Here is a 19,076-nt window from a genome sequence, read left to right on the forward strand (position 1 = left end):
TCCTGTGCAGAAAACAGCACTCATGCGACTAAAATACAAAATGGCGCCGTTTTATTATGATGTGACATAAAAATACGCGTTAAATTTGCTTAAAACATAAACGCAACAGGATTTAGCTACATTTAAATTCACAATGCAAGCTAACGCTAATCTGAAGTTCAAAATCACACAGTTATGCAATCAGATCACGTTAAATCGACTTGTGTTAACCAACGAAACAAAAGCAAATCAATGAAATTACGCACGCGTTGAATACTGAATATGAAATTAACGACTTTGACTACGGTATTCGCACATCCGTGAACATTTTTCAATGTCTGTCACCTGTTAGGGTTGATACAATTTGTCACCACGATGTCTAGTGGGAGGAATTCACTACCTATCAATATAAAAAGACGTTTTTTACATGGGAAAGTATCAGTGTTGACTTTGAAGTGCAAGATTCATCATGAAGACAATTATTGTAGTTGTTTTGGCGTATGCCATGACTATTTTTACTGCCAGTGCGATACCAGCAGGTAAAAACTTAAATTTTAACCTAAAATGTTTAAAGTTTGGTTATATTTGCGTTTTTAATGTTTTGAGGTTATGGAGGTTATGGTTATAGTAGACAAGTACCACGTTTACGCCGTGGATATCAACAACAACCGCAGGCGATGATGTTTTCCGGTTTCTATGGTCAACCATCATCATATGGACATCAAGGATCAATGTCTGCGTTTGCAAACAAAGATATGATCTTCACGAATTCATTCGCTGGTGAAGAAGCACCTATTTATTTGAATAATGAGCAAACAAATGAAAAAGAAGTTTTATCAGGACCAAATGAACAGGAAGCACCTATTGAAGAAGAGATAGAAGTACAAACAACAACAAAAAGGCCTTCTAAAGTTAAAAAGAACAAAAGAAAACCAACCACAACAGTAAAACCAGTTGAAGAAGTTGATCACAGTGAAGAAGATGAAGAAGAAGATCAAGAAACACCTTTTAGAGGTTCAAACAATGCAAATCGTCCTGGAAATCCAGGAAATCAAGCTGGTAACACTTTTTTCCCGGTAATTTTTGGTAAAAGTCAAAATGGCGGCGGTGGTCCCCCAGGCGCAGCCATTGCGATAGCAAACGCATTCAGTACAGGTAAAGGAGGTGTCGCCAGCAGTCATGCCACTGCCTACGGTGATCCATACTTCAGCCGAATGGGAAACAAAAATAACGGTAACAAAAACAAGAAAAACTAACCCCAAAAACAACATATTGTACAATAGTTATATTAGTAATGTCTCATTTGCGTGTTTTCTGTTCGATTTAAACAATAACAATGTTCTCTCGCTTGTACCCGTGTCTTATCTAGCTCACATTACATCGATAGCAAAACAACATGTTAAATAAAAACCTACGAGTTAACAAAATATCACATAGTGACACCTTCAACACGCGCCGCCATCTAACCATTCCACCATCGTTCCATTCGTTTACATACATATATAAAATTATCTATAAAATTTCTGAGCAATATTTTACAATAGTTCCATAGAATTACACAATTACATTATTCGTCGCCGGTGTGATGTGATGTGTAAGTGTTTTGTGTGTGCGCGACTCTCGAAATAGACACCTATACATAATAAAACGTGACGTATATAAAAAGAACATTAATATAACCTACAAATATATAATTGGAATTATTTTGTTTCATACTTCTTGTTAGAATTCGGTTATTGTGATGTAGTGGTTCCATTGTTTAAACATTTCAAGTCTTCTGGTTTACATTTGTTTCAGTTCTGTTTTAAATATTTGAAAATATTTGAACACTCTAAGTGTATATAGAGTACCAACAGATGGCACTTGGTATTGTGGTGTGTTGATTTGCTGGTTTGGATTGATTGTGATATCGTTTGTTTATTTTATGGCAGGTTTCGAGATTCGCCCTAAAACCTATGTTATCATAATAATAATGGTAACTCTTAACTAACGAATTAAACTAAGCGCGGCGAGTGCATTCAACTGCGCATGCGCAGGCAGCGCTGTTAGAAGTAGTATAGAGTATTAAATAATAAGGCGCAAGTGTTCGCAAAGTGTGCTTTAGACATGTTTTCATCAAGTTATTAACTGATTAAATACTTAATAATCGAACAATTATCAAGAATAGTTTATGTAGGTAGTAGTCAATTCAGTGTTGCACGAGGCCAATTCGAAGAGATTTAGGTAAGTTTTTTTGTTTTTTTAAAAATTTAACCTAAAAAAGTTCAGTAAAAAGTGAAGTGTAAGTTGTTAGCAAGCGAATAACTCGTGAAAAACATGTCCGTACAACGAAACAACACTTATTTGTTACATATACCAATAGTAGTGGTGTAACAATCAATATATAAAAGTTAAAGAGTTAAATATTGTAAATAGTCCATCCTAACACTGTTTGTGTCGCGTGTAAATATAAAAATCGGTATGTACAATCGTTATCATTAAGACGTTTTTGTTTTAAGTGATCGTCAGATGTGAAGCCAAGAAACCTAATAAAATCCTTACTAAAACGCATATATAATATATAATATATATATAAAGTAAAAAAAAAAACAAAAAAAAGTATCTAGTTAAATATATCACAGATCGTCAATGCACGTTTGCTTACTCAGTAAAACAGCAGCTCGCCAATCGTCGCCGGCGTTCACTTTCATTTTCATTGCTCGACGAATTTTGATTTTCGATATTTGATTATGATCCGGCGTATTGCGGCATGTTGTGTGTTGTGTGTCAATCGATAAAAATATTATTTACAATATATATGTAGTGGTTGCGCAAGCGCGAGGTTGTGCAGCAGCGCTACTCACAGTTGTCAGCGCCGCGTTGCTTCGCTGTAATGGCCGCCAACTCCTCTTCGAGCGGCACCTGCTCGTCGACGAAATTTATACTGCCTGCTTTGTACCACACGATCACATCGACGAAAAATGCGCATAATAGGATTGCACCAGTTGTCCCTAGAAACAAAAATTTAAAAATTACAATGGCGGCCATTTTGTGAGGTAAAATGTTGTTTTGTGGTGCTTACCATGATAAAACATACGGAAAGTGCTTGAATCATAGAAATTACACGCGCCCTTCTCGTCATCCACCGTTTTCCAATCCAAACACGCCGAATCGACGACAGCGCCATACACGATCGGACACGGAACATTCCCGAACAACCCAATCGCGAATTGTATTAACCCCAGCGCCATCGCTTTATCTCTTGGGTCAACACACCGTAGAATTAGTAACATTGACCCGACTTCAGACGTCGAGTGAATGAAGACGAAGACGGAGAAAAGTATAATGTACCAGATGAAGTTGTTACACGGCGCCTCGCATGAGCCAATCGACGCGCTTCGAAACGGCGCGCCTGGCTCATCCGCAATAATAAGCGTGGCATTATCATAGACGTCTCGTAAACATGTGCAATCCGAGTATTCGACGATTTTCCCATCACGCTCGGTGTAATTCCGACAACCTGCGTGACACGCCGAGTAGTACGAGAGACCGTCCTGCCCGCAGATCGGCGCAAAACGGTCGCCGCTGCAGCTGCACGTCGTATTGCACACCGGCTCGGACAGGCCGTGGCCCTGCAGCTCATGCATCGGACAACCGATGAACATCAGTATACCCATACCTGGAAATGAATTATTACCGCATTAATTACGATGTAATAATGGTGCCTATCTGCGAAACGTACCTAATGCATAAATTACGGCTGTAAAGGCGATCCACGCGGCGACGAATCGCGCGTTTGGTTTCACTCGCAAGATGAACACCCCGCTGATGATTATGCCCAGGCCCATGACGAGAATACCACCAACACCTTTGAGAATTTAATCGTTTTATTAACAATCACAGGTTATGCGAAGAGTTTTCTTCTTTAACCTTACCAGATATCATGTTAGCTGAAGGTGTAGGCAACCGAAATTGCGACTCGAGATACTTAGGCAAAAATGTATACAGCCCGGCGATTGGCAGGATGTGCAACACGCTGCTCGCTGTCCGAAACATGAGAATATCATTCTTCAGCAGTCTTTTAACAGTCTTTGGGAAATCTGCAAGGTAATAAACATTTATTATGTGAATTAATAAGGCAACACACAAAAAAAAAACAAAAAAAAACGCGTGAATTTCGTTAGAAAATACAAAATAATCAAACATAACCTCTTTTTCTGAAAAGTATGACAAGTATTGATATTGGTCAAGTTCCTGCACGTATGCAAACGAATAATCACTAGTTAGCGATTTTCGTTCGGTATTGTGTAGGGATTATTAAAAAACAAACGGCGATAAGAAAGATCAATGACCACCACGACGTTGGGCCATGACTTTGCGCTATTACTCACACGCTGCGCGCTTATCGCCATGCGCGTTGTTCGCGCCGTGCTTGTGTGTTCGTGTGTATACTTTGAGCAATAAAGTGAAATCGTGCGAAATGTCGCTGCTCACCTCTAATGCTCGGATGCTTCCGGTCGTTGCGATGAATCCGCGGCTGTGGTGCGCTTGGCAATCGCTTCGGGAACGCAAACATCGCGAATGAAGTCAACATTAGTAATCCAGAAATTAATACTAGACCTATGGGAAAAAAAAAAGAAACAAAGTTATATTGTATCATAACCTCACTTTTTGAGATATAATATTTACCTAACCACCATGCACCAACCCAACGTGGATCTGTCGCGTCTATTTTCGGATCTACTGATAAATCAGCATAGACACTCGTACAAAGTGATCCGACGATGAAACCCAGGGCAGGACCCAAAATTCTAACCCCAATTGTAATAGCTACATAAAAACACATAAAAAATTAAGGTTAAACTTAGGTTATGTCATGTTTTAGCTTTTAACATACCAAAATACAACGGTGATTCTTTACTTGCGACGTTATCATCAATATAGGGTATCCCCAAAGTATAAACAGCAGTCTGACCCATTCCAACACCTAGCAAACTGATGAAAAATATCGCCAGCACGATTTTCGTCACTGATGGCTGTATCCGATGCTCCGCAACCCAATTCTCCGCCATGTGTGGCATACCATCAAACTCCATATCAGTCAACATGGACATCTCCATCACTTCACTCAAATTCGCCTTGCAAATACTCGGATCTTTATGAATCCCAGTCAAATCATTCGAGTTAATCAATTGTTTCCCATAGATAAAGTGTGGCAGTGAGCAGGTGAAAGACGAGACAGCAAACAGGACCATACCCCATGCTATCCACTTGGGTCTATGCCCTTGACCGCCATAATAGGTCAGTAAAGAGAGGAACCAATCTGGCCGATTTCGGTCGCGCTCATAATAATCCCGGTGATTTTTGATTGGATTTGAAACAGTTTCTCGATGGTTGTAATTGCGCTGACGAAATATGTATGGTACATTCCCTGCAGGACCCATGCAATGCAGAATACCATGAGGAAAGCTTGCTTGGATGCGAATTTCTGTAACCAGTTGGGCGCGCATGGTCCTAGGCCGCATTCGGTGTCACTTTCGTCGAAATCAGCATCGCCGTTGACGGAGAACGATTTACTCTGCGGTAGGGTTAGCTGAGTTTGCTCGCTGGGTAGGTGGTGGTCGTCATCATGGGCGTGCAAACGGGCGTTACCATTGGTGGGCGCGTTGTTATTCGACGCTTTCGTGCCGTTTGAGGTGGACCATGTGCTGCCATTGGTCAAAGGAGCGGTGGGCGCATCAGGGTTTGCCATTTTTTTTACCAAACTGTGATGATTTCAGTACGTAAATTTTATCACAAGTACGTTATCACTGAAAGAAAAGAATAAGTTGGTATTTATTTGTTTTGTAAGTTGCCTATGTTATATGGGTCGTTTATAGTGTGTTATTGGAATGAAACTTTGATGGTATTTATTTTATTCAAGTCCGAATCTCGTGTACACGGTGTTTGGAAAAGAAATAAAAGTGGATCTCGCCTGCCGCTTTCTAAAATGCCGGCCGAGTCGCGTGGAATCTTTACATAAGTGAATTGGGATTTAATTAATCGAAACGCCGCGCAGATCCGAGCCTCGCATGCGCGTGCGGTAATCGTCCGTAATGTCACTTTCTCGCGTTTTCTTGCCTCGCCGAACAACTGTTTAATGTAACTTGCGAATTTTTATGCAAAAATTCAACACGCCATGTTAACAATAGCAGTAATTTTAGGTTACATACTTAATCAGGTAAATTTTGAGGTTAGAATTAAACTAACGGCTATTAAGTGACTGAAAGTAGTCAATATGTAAGGTTATGTCGCCTGGATGTGAATATTATGTCGGCGCACGTCTCGGCGCTTAGAATTCATGCAATTTCGCGAAACCGTTGATGTTGCGAGCGCGTGTGGCGGCATGCCGGCGCGGCGGCGGGGTCAACGTCATCGCCGTTTCGTCAAACATTTATGTATGTAGGCTAAACTAAGAATATCGATTGTAGTTTGGGAAAGAAAAACGACGCCGCCGCGCGATGCATACTAAAATTAAACGCCGCTGCGGCGCTGCATGGAGGAGATGCAAACGGCTGCAGAACTGCGAATACTACGACGTGGAATGCGAGAAAGGCCCAGGAAGCACACACAGCGCAAGGTGCAACTGGCAAGTGCATCAACAGTTAGGATTGAAGTACGTGCAAACATCTAATGCACACCTTTTACGGCCCGTCACTCAGTGGTTGTGTGCTGCTTAACTTTTGCACAAGTTGCAACTATTAATAATAAGTATTTAAATTTAATGCGAAAAGCAAGAGTTGCGGGATGATGATGAGATGATACTTGAGATTCTTCGATGTCTCGAAGAAAGAGAAAGGCCCGCGGGCGGAGCGCGTCCTCCTCTCTTCTCAAGACAACTTAACTTCACTTTTAACTTGCTACGTTCATTCATACCTTCAGAAACGCCGGTTCAATTTCTATATCCTTAACTTAACGCACGGTTAGAAATTGTATCAACATTTTTCCGCGCACTGTGAACATGTTTATTATTATTTAAGTTTTTTTTTTTGAAAACTATTGTGATTAATTTTTGTTTCAGATCACTTTTGTTTGGCACTTGTTGAGAGACGCGTGCGTGTGTCTCGCGCGTGAAGAACACTTTCTCCGTGTGCGCTGAGGCACGGGGCACCCTCCGAAGACGAGAGTCAGGCGAGCACTGCGAATTGGCATGCGAGCGAGCGCCGTGGTGGCCGGCCGCGAGGGGGGCTCGACTATTAGCATAATGGTGCGCGGCATGCAGCGCGCGGACTGGACGCGGACGGCGTGACCCAAGCCGCCGATAGCGCCCGGAGAGGATGTGGGTTATCTCTTCAGCTGCCGAAACACCGGCACATGCTCTACACGCCACAGCATTCATAGAGAAGTACAGAAAATGTAAAAACTAGGTAAGTGTTTGGAAAATTCTGAAAATTATCGCGACATTTTGTTTAATTGCGGCAAAATATTATAAATAGGTTTTATTTTGAGAAATAATAATATTTTCTTGTATTTTAATTGCGAAAAGTGACGAAAACAATGAAAGAGTAAGAAAAATCGTTTAAAATATGGAAAAATTAGTTTAATTAGTTTAAAAAATAGAAAATAATGATGAAATAGTAAAGAAAAATACATAATATCGTCTTTTACATTGTTTTTCAAGGAAAATTTATGAAATAATAGAGAAAATTGATGTAAAAACCTCAAAAATTAAGAAAACCCCCGGAAAAAACGAGAAATTATCACAAAAATGTGTTTTTAGGTTAATACCAACTTTAATTTTTCTTGTTTTTTACTTATCATGAGTTTAAATACGAAGAAAAACCCAGAAATCGATCAAAACCCAAGAAAACCCACCGAAAACTATGACATTAACACAAAAACATCATTAATTAAGGAAATACTCCAAGAAAACGATGTTGACTCGTCGATAATAACATTTGTATTGAGTTGTTGTGTCATTTGCGCGTCGTGCCGGCGCGGCGTGCATCGCTGGTTGCATTCGCCCTAAATTAATATCGATTAGTGCTCATTTGCTTCAATCTATCTAGTTCTAGTCCGGCACAAATGCTGCACAATTTACACGCAGTTAAAATAAATGCACAATCAAATCAACTATCATTTCATTAAATACATAAAAACCGGTATTTATGAATCTAACCTTACATTTTTCAATTAATTTTACGCCATTTTGAAAAAGAAGAAAAAAAAAAAACAGATGAACGAAATACCACGACATTTGCATGTTGAACATTTCAACATTTCGAAAACCATAACGATTGTAATATGCAGATTGGTGTCGTTGGTGTGTGACACACGCATAAATATGGAAATCGGCGATAAAAACCAAATTTAAAACGGTGCTTTATTTTTTTCCAACGGTGTGAAAAGCCTCAACCTGAGAAAACTTGCGCGAAAATAACCTTCTTGCATAGAGGTGTAGAAGGCGGCGGTAGTTGTAGGTCTAAGCACACAGGCGGCGGGTGTGGGTTGTGATGGTTGTGATCGTGAATGCGCGCCTGCCGCTCGCGGAGACAATTAACGCGTCTCATCGGGCCCGAAAATAAACTTCGCCTCGAAAACGCACCACGACCGGCGGCGTGTGACCTACTACGGGTGCACTCAACTTTCGCTAGTTAGCCGGAGAGCCACCCGGCCGCTGCGCGCATTTTATTCGAAAGCGTTTTATCACACCACACATCCAATATTTATAATTTGTAAAAAAGGATAATTGCTCCAGATGTCATATCACATCATATTTGGGGTAATCCCATCGCGCGCAATAAAAACACATCTTAATCACAAAGTTTTGTGTGTGGTGTGTAAAACTGTGTTACTTTTGCGCGCCGAATCGAGGTCGCTTCAATATTTTTCTCAGTTGGTCAAGAGTTTACTTGTACTTTTACTTCGCGCGGCTCGATTTCGGCGATTTGCAGCCGCCGGCGGCCGAAAACCAAAGAAGAAAAAAAACACGCGCCGACATTAAATTTCTATTAAGGTTTCGCCTAATTATTTCACATTTAGATGCACGAAAAGTTGTCTCACAATAATTTATCAATCGGATGCGTTTGAAATCGAGAAAGTTTAATTTAACATATAATAAAGCAAGAAATAACAAAAAATAGAAGCAAAACGCACGCAGTTTATATTTTCTGACCTGTTTTCACAAGTATCTTGCAGAAATTGATTGAAAAATCAAGGTCTACATGTCAATTCATGCAATTAGATTATATTTTAAACGTTTTATACAAGTACAAACAATTTTTACAACTGGACAACAAAAATAACCCTAAAATTTCACTGTTTTAAAATTTTAGAGTATAATTTAGCAGATGGCGCTGTAGTCGGGTATTATGCGATGTTGGCACTATAGGCAACCAAATAAACACGTCAATAAAACTTATTTCAACAAGCAGTGTGCGTCGTTGATAGAATTTGTGTTGTTGGGCGACGAGTTACACCGAACAAGTAACATTTATAACACCATACACATAAAACACGCGCCGCGCAGACGTCGCACATACGATTTCTTCAAATTATATAATTAACAAACAATTTTATCTGAACAAACAGAAGTGAATTTAGGTCAATACAATTTATACAATGTCCACATTGTATAGGCGCGTATCGCAAGTAAGTGTACAAGCACAAGTAGGAGGCCCGTAGCGGATTGGTCGTGTGAGTAGGTCTTTGATTTGAATTATTCGCATTGTCATGTTTCGTGTTAGCGGCGCGCCCCCTCGCGTCAACAAAATCGCGGGGCGCGCGCGCGCACACAATTCGCCATTCATCCGCCGCGGACAATGGCACTTGTCGAATTGCGTTGTTATCGCCATTAACGCCATTATATTATTATTATTCAATTGGGTTTTCGTTAGTGTATGATTTCTTTTTCGCGCAGGGTCAAAAAACTGACACACGGCGGAATTACACGGAAAATCCCGAAGAATAAAAAGAGATTTGAACGCTGGTAAAAGATTTAGTTTAACTTGACTTTCAATAAAACCACTTTCGACTCATCAATGAACCCATCAACGTTGTGAAATTGCAAATTCAGATACGAATTAAATTTATCAACACAATCGAATGAGAATAAACGATCGCATGCGTTCGCCGCGTAGTGTTGGCGCATGTGTGTTGGTGTAGTTGTAGATGAGCACCGGAATAAATTCGTCTGACTTTCGAAATGTCAAGGTTATAACACGACGAATTTGCTACATTTGTAGCATTTGTTTATGTGAATTCAGCGCACGTCGGTGCGGATGAATGAAGAAGGCGCATTGTAAACATGTTTATTTTCGTGCGGGAATTCAGCGCAAATTCGGACATTTTTATTTTTATGGCCGCGCGCGCGCGCGCAGATGAAAAGTGAAATGGGAATGAAAAGCGCGAGAGCGCGCACGCTCCGACGCGGACCGAGAGGGAAAGCACAACACAACACAACGCAACGCTGCACAGAACTCTCACTTGGGCTTCAATACAAGGTAAAAAGTATATAGGCGTGTTACGCTATTTATAACATTAAAAAGTGTAGTACCTATTTTTATGGTCTTTTAATTTGATTTAAAAAAATGTTTGGGTTAAGGTTATGTCTTTTGGCATCATTAATCATATTGACCCACAGGGAGGGGTGGGGGAACTTAAACCCTCTAAAAGTGGTAGGGGTAGACTCCCTGCTCTCATTTTCTTTTCTGTTTGAGTCAAAGTTGATTAGTTGTATTTAAATTGCATTAAATGTGTCATAATTGTGTAAAATTTTATATTTTTAAACACGTAAAGAGTCAAAAAGTCATGTTCTGCTGATTAATCACAAAAACAAACGCATTACACTGATAAGCAAGCACAAACAATTGCAAAACGCCCCGAGTGCATGAGTTATCACCGCAAATAACGCGCGATGTATAAATAGATATACGTATAATAAAGTTCTCAAATATGCGCGCGAGTCCATTTTGTGAAAATGCTTGTAAAACAGGTTCCGCAGATAGTTGCGTCTCTTCAGTGAAATGCGTGTGTCTTACCGGCCGGTGTAAGATACAAGTGCACAAGTGCACAGCGAGCAACTGTACATGCTGTACATGCCATTCATAGAATAAATCTGGCGAGAGTGACTCGCCAGACGCCAGACTGCGACTCTCGCTTTCATCGCACACTGTGCGCTGCGCGGCGTTACGATTTTAATCGTCGCTTTAATGCAGCTAATTGTTTGATGCATCGCTTTGTTTGTGCGTCACGCGTGCGTTCGCTAGGCTAGACGGCTCGTAGATCTCGTGCACGATAAGTTAAAGAGTGTTAAGTGCCCGGATGGTTAAGCGATTGATTGTTTCATTGGTAATGACGCGCGGCGGCGCGAATCGAGCCAACAAGCGCATAACAAAACGATTCGCTTCGATTTTGTTTTCTGTTTTTCTGCCTGCCTGCGCGCCTGCATACATGTATATTAGAGTAGAGTATTATGCGTCAGGTAAGCTTTGGGTGCTCTCTGTGTGTTATTTCGACTTGCAAGCCGAGTTTTTCGAGGAAGTCGGGCCGAAGTCCAAAAAATGTTCGAACGCCTTGTTGTCGGACTTGTTTCGTGGAACCGACGACGCCGAGACGCCGTATCACATCCGGTGCGTGCGCGCGCGAACCACATTTTTCGGTGGTTTCTTAGTGTGTCGGCACGAAATCATCGAAACGAATCGAGCGCCGGCGGCGGGCCTGCCGAAATTCAATTGTTACTATTATTTTCACCTTGACCCATCCATCCGCGTGAGCGCGCGCGCGCGCGCCGCCGAAACTACGTCGTGTGTTCCGTGTTGTGTGTGTGTATGGATATTTCGGTTTCCGAAATTTCGCGGCCAAGCCACTGCGTCTCGGCGTTTTAATGTGAACGAAGGTCACCTTTGCACAGAACCATTTTTCGCGAGCAGAAGCGTGTAAACATAATCGGCACTTGTTTACGGATCGAAACAAGTGGCAGCCGAGATATTTTTAGCTAGAACATTTGAATGCCAATGACTACATTAACAAACTCGGTATCAAATTAAAGCACACATCACTGCCGATAAAATGATACCACATTCATTAAAATGTGATAATTATACACAGAGTTATACGCGTTTTAAATTTATTAGGTTATAAGCAGCGACAGTAGCGACACCTATGTAGAAATTCAAAGCTATCGCTTGCATAGCATTGTGCAACACAGCAAAAAAAAAAAGGTCTGGAGCGCATCGCACGTCGTAAGATGCGCCAGCCGAGTCTCGCTCTCACTCTCGAGGGAGATAAATAAAAAGTTGTTGGCCAACCGCTGCTGGCGTGTCGTCCGCGTCTCTCCTGCATCAGCGGGGCTCATCGCGCCGATAACCGCGACCGCCGCCGTCTGGCCCAGCAAACAGACACACACACACAGCAACCGCATCGCTATCTCGCGCAAATATGAAATAAATACAAAGGTATTTATACAATCATACCGGGGCGCTACTTTCCTGGATGAATTTCTTTTTAGTCACACTCGTAGGCGGGCCGGCGGCTTGTTTATGTTTGGCCGCGCGGGCGTCTGTGTACAACACACACGGAGGGTATAAAAATATATTTACGATGCGTGCACGCTCAATCGAAAAAGCGTCGTTTTCTGCGCGCTCGCGTGCGCACACACACGGTCGATGCCGGGCGGTCGACGTAGACGCACCGCCAGACGGCGCGAAGCGAAAGGGACACCACAATTCGTCCTCGTCACGCGAGCGAGCGCGTTTTTCGGCTAGACGCACCACGATATTATCTAGTTCGACGCAAAGACCTGCACCTAGAATAAAATCCAAAACCCAAGTAGTAGTGTAGTAGCTTCGTATTTTACCTGCATTTGCAACCGATGACAACATGGTTTTTATCCAATAACTTGCGTCACAAATTCGTTCGTCCTTCGACAAAACACACGCCGGCAAGATTTAGATTTAATAGTGTATTATGTGATACACACCGAAAAAAAAATTGGTAATAATCGCGTGTTGATAATTTTGCGCTTCGCGATCGCGTCTGCTGGTGTTGGGTATCTGCGTGTGGAAACGTTCCGCGCGCCGTCGACGAACTCGCCGGACTGCGACTGCGACGAGGAGCGCGAGCGCAGACCGGCGCACCGCGCTCTCCGACCAGTCGCACGCTCGGATTCGGATTCCATTCCGAACACCGCGCCAGGCGAAAACCTACCCGACCGAACTTGATTTTCGGCTGTTTATGGCCGGCAAGTTGAAATTCTTGCGTTGCGCATCTTCTAGCGTTCGAAATAGGCAGCACATGTGTTACGCAACAGCCGGCCGTGTTTGTTTATGTGTGTGTGGGGCACCTTGCGCGCTCTGCGCCTCGCCTTTGTTTGTCTTTTGCGCCGAGCGCACAGCTCGCACAGGTACCGAAGACGCCGTCAATAAAGATTGACAGGACCGGCACAGGATTACGAAAAAGCATCCATTGGATCGTCTCTCAATCACAGCAAATTTATACAAAATATCAGTCCTCTTCACAAACGGGAGCGCGGGGTGTGAAGCAGCCACAATTTAAACTAATTTAACAGATTACAAAGTAGAAAAACAAATATAAATTAGCTAATTCTTACAGGCTAAACAATTCTCAGGGAAAATTTATAACATATCTATGAGTAACATGTAAGGCAACAGTAGTTGTTTCCATTTTTAAATCTGTAACCAAATTATTCAATTTAACATAATTAAATTTAATTTTTACAGAAATTGACTTACATGGCAACACAACACCTGGAACAAAATTGTTCAGAACATATACTGCAGCTTTTTATACACTCTGGACACAAGGACACCTCACAAAACCAGCAATTCCCTTGGATGAATTTAATATCATTGCATTCCACACACAATCGATGAGCAGGAGGTAAATTCTATAAAAACAAACTTATTTCACAACTTTTTTCATTTCTATCTCTTATTTTACTCACAGCATTTGCATCGGAGAGTGCCACCCCTGTTGGTGATAACACATTGTTGTTATTCATACCGGCAAAGAGTAAACTTAGGGTTTTATCTGCGAATTAATATAATTAGGTGAGTGGAAAATGTTTTAACGGTCGCAGTGGTGCAAGAGGCGTAGATAACCTCGAATTTTACCATAGATACTTTTTCTGTATGACTCGTCGCGTAAGTCGATGTCACGCGTAGCGACATGCTGTTTCCTTTGCGGCTCACAGTGATCTTCAAAAGGACACACTCGTTTCGACATTTTGCGCGTGTGGAAGCCGTTCACGTATTTTAATTTCCACTGCAGAAAATGTTCGGAAATAGAACTGGGTTACGAGTATGCAGGCGGTATGCGCAACGAATCACGCACCAGTATGCATACAGCACATGCGCACTACATTCGTGACAGACCGGATTGATTCGGACTTTGAAAACTTTCAATAGTTTGACATAATTTATACTTCAGAAAAACGGTTACAACTGGTTACAATATCGAAACTATTTATACATTTCTCGGTTGCAGACATAACAATTGCAATCGCATGCGTTGTTTACACTTGATGATGATATCTTCAACGATCCTGTAAGTAATTCAACATTCATTATTTAACAGTCATTTTTAATCATTCTCAAACTTACGTTTTATCACCGGGGTTTTCAAGTCGTGGAATGGCGGCCAAAGCTTCATCAAAATAAAATTTCGCTTCCGATGTTAAATATCCTTGGAAAACCTCGCGTAACATTCGAATATCCGCCGTGGCTTGTTGAATGCCTGCCGTGCTGAAATTCCGCACGCAATCCATCAATCTATACAATTCCTCAGCGATTGTCTGCACAACTTGTGGTAAAACACTGTCTACCAACGCAGGCGAGATACAATTCACCTCACAATGCACATGTATCAAATTATTTATGCATTCTTTCGCGTACGGACGAATATCTTTCGGTGTAATATTCGTATCCCAATCAAAACGTTCCAAATACATCGACGGTTCAATAGTTCCCACAAGCGGATCACTTTTTTCTTCTAAATAATACTCCAGGACAGATTTCTCCAATGATTCTAACTTAGATGCGCAGTTTTCAAATGCTTGCTTTGGAACAGGATAACCACTCTTCGCGAAACTCTCTTCTAAATTTTTCAGAACAACTTGTCGAGTATACTGACAATTAGCCAATGAAGTAAGTAATCGTTTCTCCCACGTTGGCAGTGTTTTCTTGTTGGCGTTGTTTCGATAATTCGCAGGTGTACCAATAAGTTGCGACACCACCGGCGAAGAATCGTCATCTTCGTTCTCTTCTTTCGCAGCTAAATTCGCTAAAACCTTGTGGAATACTCCCAATAATGCGTCGACTTGATTATCAAGCTCTTTATGCGCTGTGGGGTTATCCAACAATGAACCTTCGCGTTGTTCACTTGTCAACACAGATTCCCTGATTATTTGGATCACTTCCTGCACGGCCTGCTCGAATTTAATCGGTAATTCAGTAATACCATTGTGTTTGCCATTGAATTCAATCCGCCATGTTTCTTGCTTCGACAACTGTTCAATTTGTTCCGCGGCTTGTTTAAATAGAATATTCATACAGTAAATCCTCAAATCAAGTATAAATGTGAATACAATATCCAGCGCTTCATTGGGTAAGTCCAACTTAATCAAAATGGCGTAGGTTGCACGCACGTGACGTAAGCAAGCCGGCAGCCACGGTTTTACAAGTTCTGTATCACTCTGCGCCCATGATCCGAACGTTGCTTTGTCATAGTTTTTATCTAAAGTATGTGGAATAATTGCAGCGCGTAATGTTTTGCAAAACATCTCCATAATTGCAAGCACAATGTGTTTGAACTCCACTTGTCTGCCAGGTTCTATTTTTACGTGTAATTCGCCAGTGAAGTAACTCTGACCAAGTTTCCATAGATTAGGGAATAATTGCGAGACAATTTCGCATAGATCTTCAACGAATAAGACAGATTCCGGCACTCCTGTCATATCTTGTGGCGTGTTATTGAATTTTGCGAATTTATTACCACTGCCTTTTATTTTACTCTCATCCAGGGTGGCTTCTTCGGCGTGTTTATGCTCTGTGTAGCATTCTTTAACGCGTTTGTTTAAATAATCGTTGTGGCTTTGTATAGCGTCCCATGCTGGTTCATAGGCTGCTTCCAGGTTAACCAAATGCCGAATGAGGCGTTTTTGTTCTTCGACTGAGATTGGCATGCGTGTTAGTTTGCTGTGCAACATTTCTTGGAGCAAAGCAACACGTCGTTCAATTTCTACCAGCGCCATTTTGAATATAGGCACGTCACTCTTATTAAATAGATTTTTAACGCGCATGTAGTCATTGATAACGATATCGTAGTCGCCTTTCTTTATATTGCGTTCGATTACGCAGGGTAAACAGAAGAGAAAACGGAAACGTGATAGGACATTCAGTGCGTTTCGGGTCTTCTCAGCGCGATCACGACGTGTTAAGACATCATCGAATAGTTTTCTTGCTTCACGTTCCGATTCTGAATAAAAATATATTTGTTTTATAAAATTAAGTAAATTTTGAGTGTTTACAAACCTTTGATTGCTTTTTCCAGTGTTAAAGTTGGTTCTGGTCCTTGTATTCTTGCATCTTTTTTGAATTTCTCATCCAGGATCATTGTAGTGTCCAATTGGTCAATGACAGATGAAATATTTGCTTTTAGAAAAGATAATTGTCCTTCTTTCTGCCCATCTACCTTCCTCCTTAGATGTACCATACTAAAATAAACAAAATAATTATTATTTTCTTAAATTTTGTACCTTTTTTTAACACTACCCTGCTTGCAAATCATCAAAAGAAGTAACATGATGATTTTCCAACAAAAACCATCCAGGAGAAAAGTTCTCTGATGAAATATCCCCTGATGAGTTGGGAAAATGTTCAATTAATTCATCTTCTGGAAACTTCTTCTCATTTCCTTCTACTGATAGACCCAGTGGATCCTCCTGTTGATAACTACTGGGTGATAAGGAGTGTCTGCCCCATACAAAAAGAGGTGCTTCTTCAACCCATACTGAACTGTCTTTCATAGGGCCAATTGTTTTCTCAAAGTAGCCTTTGAAAGAAACATTGCAGGTACCCTCACCACCTATTCTTGTGGTGATGATTACATCTCCTGTACCCTTGCAGGGACCCGATATTGCTATGATTTTTGTGGATGATTTCCATTCTGCTGATAGCAGGCAGTCAAAACCACAAATTCTCAATCCTGCAAGTGAAAATCAGTAATAACCTACTAAATTTTTGTTTTAATAAGTTTTGACCTACCTATTAGATCTGTGGGTTTTGTTCCGAAGTTTTCTCCTCTAATTGTTATTCGTGTGCCATGAGGGCCTTCATTGGGGGAGAGCCCGGTCACCACCGGTGGAGGTACCATTATTTGCAGTAATTCCTGCAGTAAATAACTAAACAAGTGATGAAAACATTGTCAGGGAGTAGGATTCAGCTGTTTTTATACTGTGCTTACAAAGCAAATAAAATCTTGTTTTTGCATGTTTAAAGTTTATTAAAAGTATTTGATTTCAATATTAATGGATTGTTTAAAAGGGTTCTTTATATTTTTGGGTTAAAATATGATTTGTAGTCTTTTTGGCATTAGTTTTGAACATTTTGGATGTTTTGTTCAACACTCGGTATAGATTGGTGTATCAAATGCCGCAGCGCCTCTTGTGTTGAAATAGTGAACTTTATGGCATGCGTTTGTCATAAAATTTGTACATGCGCATTACTGTATTGTTTTGATGATAATTTGATAACGAACACTCGCTAGCGGTCGGTTTTGCGTTTTATCGGGGAAGATCCTCGTCACGAGAAGCGTGAGCGGCGCCAATACCGCCAACCTCAAGTGTACTTTCGTTTTTTATGCGTTTTTGTTCACGCATCGGCTTGATTCTCGCCGCGCGCTTGAAATACGAGCGCGTCCGGTAGGTTATCAGCGGATCGAAGAGATTGTAAACGGCCGTTCGTCGTTTGTCTTCGGCGAAAACGACTTTGTTTAACGCGTAACCCACTTGTCCTTATCGTGCACAGCATGAGTGAACAAGAAGCAGAACCACAAAACCCACAGAACACCAATGTAAGACACAATCAATTGCGGTTTAGTTTTAGTTCTTTCATAATCTAATGCGTAATGCGTAATTTGAGGTGTTTGTATTGTTGATAACCAGGTAGGCATGTGAATAATTGAGGTATGTTGGTTTTGAATTGCAGATGAGTGCACATGATATGGAGAAGATGGAAGAGGAGAAGTTGAAGGCCAAGTATCCGGCGGGTGCAATGGCTGCAGGCAGGTCAATCAGTGGCCACACTGCTTTCTTACAAAAACGACTTGCTAAAGGAGTGAGTAATCTTCATTCACACGCGATTTTCTTAAAATATTGAGTAAAATATGTTAATTTCTTCCGTTTTTTAGCAAAAATTCTTTGATTCTGGTGATTATCAGATGGCAAAGCAGAAGATTGGCATCAATAAACAGCCACCGAAAGTCGCCGGCCCTGCGAATCCGTTCGGATCAACTGGCGATGCCATTCCCACACCGGAGACCGTCCCGGCACGAAAAACTTCCATAATCCAGCCGTCGAAGTTCACGCCGAACATCAGCTAGTTCCGCAGATGGCGGGCGGCGGTAGTTGTTGTTTAGTTCGCTCATCGGCAGCCACCCGCGCGTTCGGAAACGATGTTTATATTTTCCTATGTGCGTCGTCTTATTAATATTAGTATTCATTTGCTTATGAAAATCGTTCTCAATTAACTGGTGATACACATAAATCTATTAACACTAACAATTATTTGAGTTATCTCCACAACAGCACTAGCACTAGCGCTACAACTTCGAATGGATGATTGTAAAGTAAACGAAAACAAAAAGACTTTGGGCTGAGAGTCACCTTTATTAGGTCATTAGGTATTATAATATTTTGGTCAGCTGTTGATTAACAAAGAAAATTACTAACTGAAACAAATCGAGGCAAAGGAGTTGCATTAAAATGTGAATTTATGTATTAAATTACTACTTTTTAAACAGATTTTCTGTAAATCTCACCGGTTTTCGAAGAATATTTAGTTTAGTATTAGTTTTTTAACTAAATTTTATTGTTTTGTATATTGGGTTGACTATTTGTAAGG

The 19,076-nt window shown here is 41.1% G+C and overlaps 4 protein-coding genes and 1 long non-coding RNA gene across 8 annotated transcripts; 3 read left to right on the forward strand and 2 right to left on the reverse strand.

Moving 5' to 3' along the window:
• Nucleotides 1–166: 166 nt before the first annotated feature.
• LOC135792821 (uncharacterized) lies at nucleotides 167–1,337 on the forward strand. 2 transcript variants are annotated; one of them, XM_065303577.1, is made up of 3 exons: nucleotides 167–518; nucleotides 586–759; nucleotides 820–1,337. In XM_065303577.1, exons 1-3 carry the CDS (start codon nucleotides 449–451, stop codon nucleotides 1,233–1,235), a joined length of 660 nt encoding a protein of 219 aa, XP_065159649.1. In that variant the 5' UTR covers nucleotides 167–448; the 3' UTR covers nucleotides 1,236–1,337. The 2 variants fall into 2 exon arrangements, with proteins under 2 accessions (XP_065159649.1, XP_065159648.1); XM_065303576.1 differs by having other exon boundaries at nucleotides 174–518; nucleotides 586–1,337.
• Nucleotides 1,250–7,028, reverse strand: LOC135792817 (solute carrier organic anion transporter family member 74D-like). Its single transcript, XM_065303566.1, is given in 9 exon segments — nucleotides 1,250–2,969; nucleotides 3,041–3,637; nucleotides 3,701–3,826; nucleotides 3,894–4,058; nucleotides 4,453–4,578; nucleotides 4,648–4,788; nucleotides 4,856–5,269; nucleotides 5,272–5,768; nucleotides 6,874–7,028. Coding segments are annotated over 8 exon segments (2,163 nt in total). The 5' UTR covers nucleotides 5,711–5,768; nucleotides 6,874–7,028; the 3' UTR covers nucleotides 1,250–2,814.
• On the forward strand, nucleotides 3,972–16,703 carry LOC135792827 (uncharacterized). Of its 2 annotated transcripts, XR_010548475.1 has the most exons (6): nucleotides 3,972–4,065; nucleotides 7,019–7,364; nucleotides 9,857–10,439; nucleotides 13,677–13,836; nucleotides 13,903–14,006; nucleotides 14,443–16,703. It is a non-coding gene; the product is annotated as an uncharacterized lncRNA (long non-coding RNA). The 2 variants fall into 2 exon arrangements; XR_010548474.1 differs by lacking the exon at nucleotides 9,857–10,439 and having other exon boundaries at nucleotides 3,979–4,065.
• Nucleotides 13,407–17,400, reverse strand: LOC135792816 (exocyst complex component 2-like). 2 transcript variants are annotated; one of them, XM_065303565.1, is made up of 8 exons: nucleotides 17,220–17,400; nucleotides 16,728–17,160; nucleotides 16,488–16,669; nucleotides 14,559–16,431; nucleotides 14,079–14,500; nucleotides 13,901–13,986; nucleotides 13,689–13,843; nucleotides 13,407–13,628 (listed from the first exon to the last, which is right to left on the reverse strand). In XM_065303565.1, exons 1-5 carry the CDS (start codon nucleotides 17,326–17,328, stop codon nucleotides 14,422–14,424), a joined length of 2,676 nt encoding a protein of 891 aa, XP_065159637.1. In that variant the 5' UTR covers nucleotides 17,329–17,400; the 3' UTR covers nucleotides 13,407–13,628; nucleotides 13,689–13,843; nucleotides 13,901–13,986; nucleotides 14,079–14,421. The 2 variants fall into 2 exon arrangements, with proteins under 2 accessions (XP_065159637.1, XP_065159636.1); XM_065303564.1 differs by having other exon boundaries at nucleotides 14,070–14,500.
• Nucleotides 17,401–17,643: 243 nt separating this feature from the next.
• Nucleotides 17,644–18,972, forward strand: endos (endosulfine alpha). Its single transcript, XM_065303582.1, has 3 exons — nucleotides 17,644–18,027; nucleotides 18,162–18,290; nucleotides 18,364–18,972. The coding sequence occupies exons 1-3, from the start codon at nucleotides 17,983–17,985 to the stop codon at nucleotides 18,553–18,555; spliced, it is 366 nt and encodes a 121-aa protein (XP_065159654.1). The 5' UTR covers nucleotides 17,644–17,982; the 3' UTR covers nucleotides 18,556–18,972.
• Nucleotides 18,973–19,076: the final 104 nt, after the last annotated feature.

The sequence above is a fragment of the Atheta coriaria genome, unplaced genomic scaffold (assembly GCF_025399875.1).
Source record: "Atheta coriaria isolate IRGN ID8LTWV9N9 unplaced genomic scaffold, Caltech_Dcor_3.1 hic_scaffold_5_pilon, whole genome shotgun sequence".
NCBI classification, from domain to species: domain Eukaryota; kingdom Metazoa; phylum Arthropoda; class Insecta; order Coleoptera; family Staphylinidae; genus Dalotia; species Dalotia coriaria.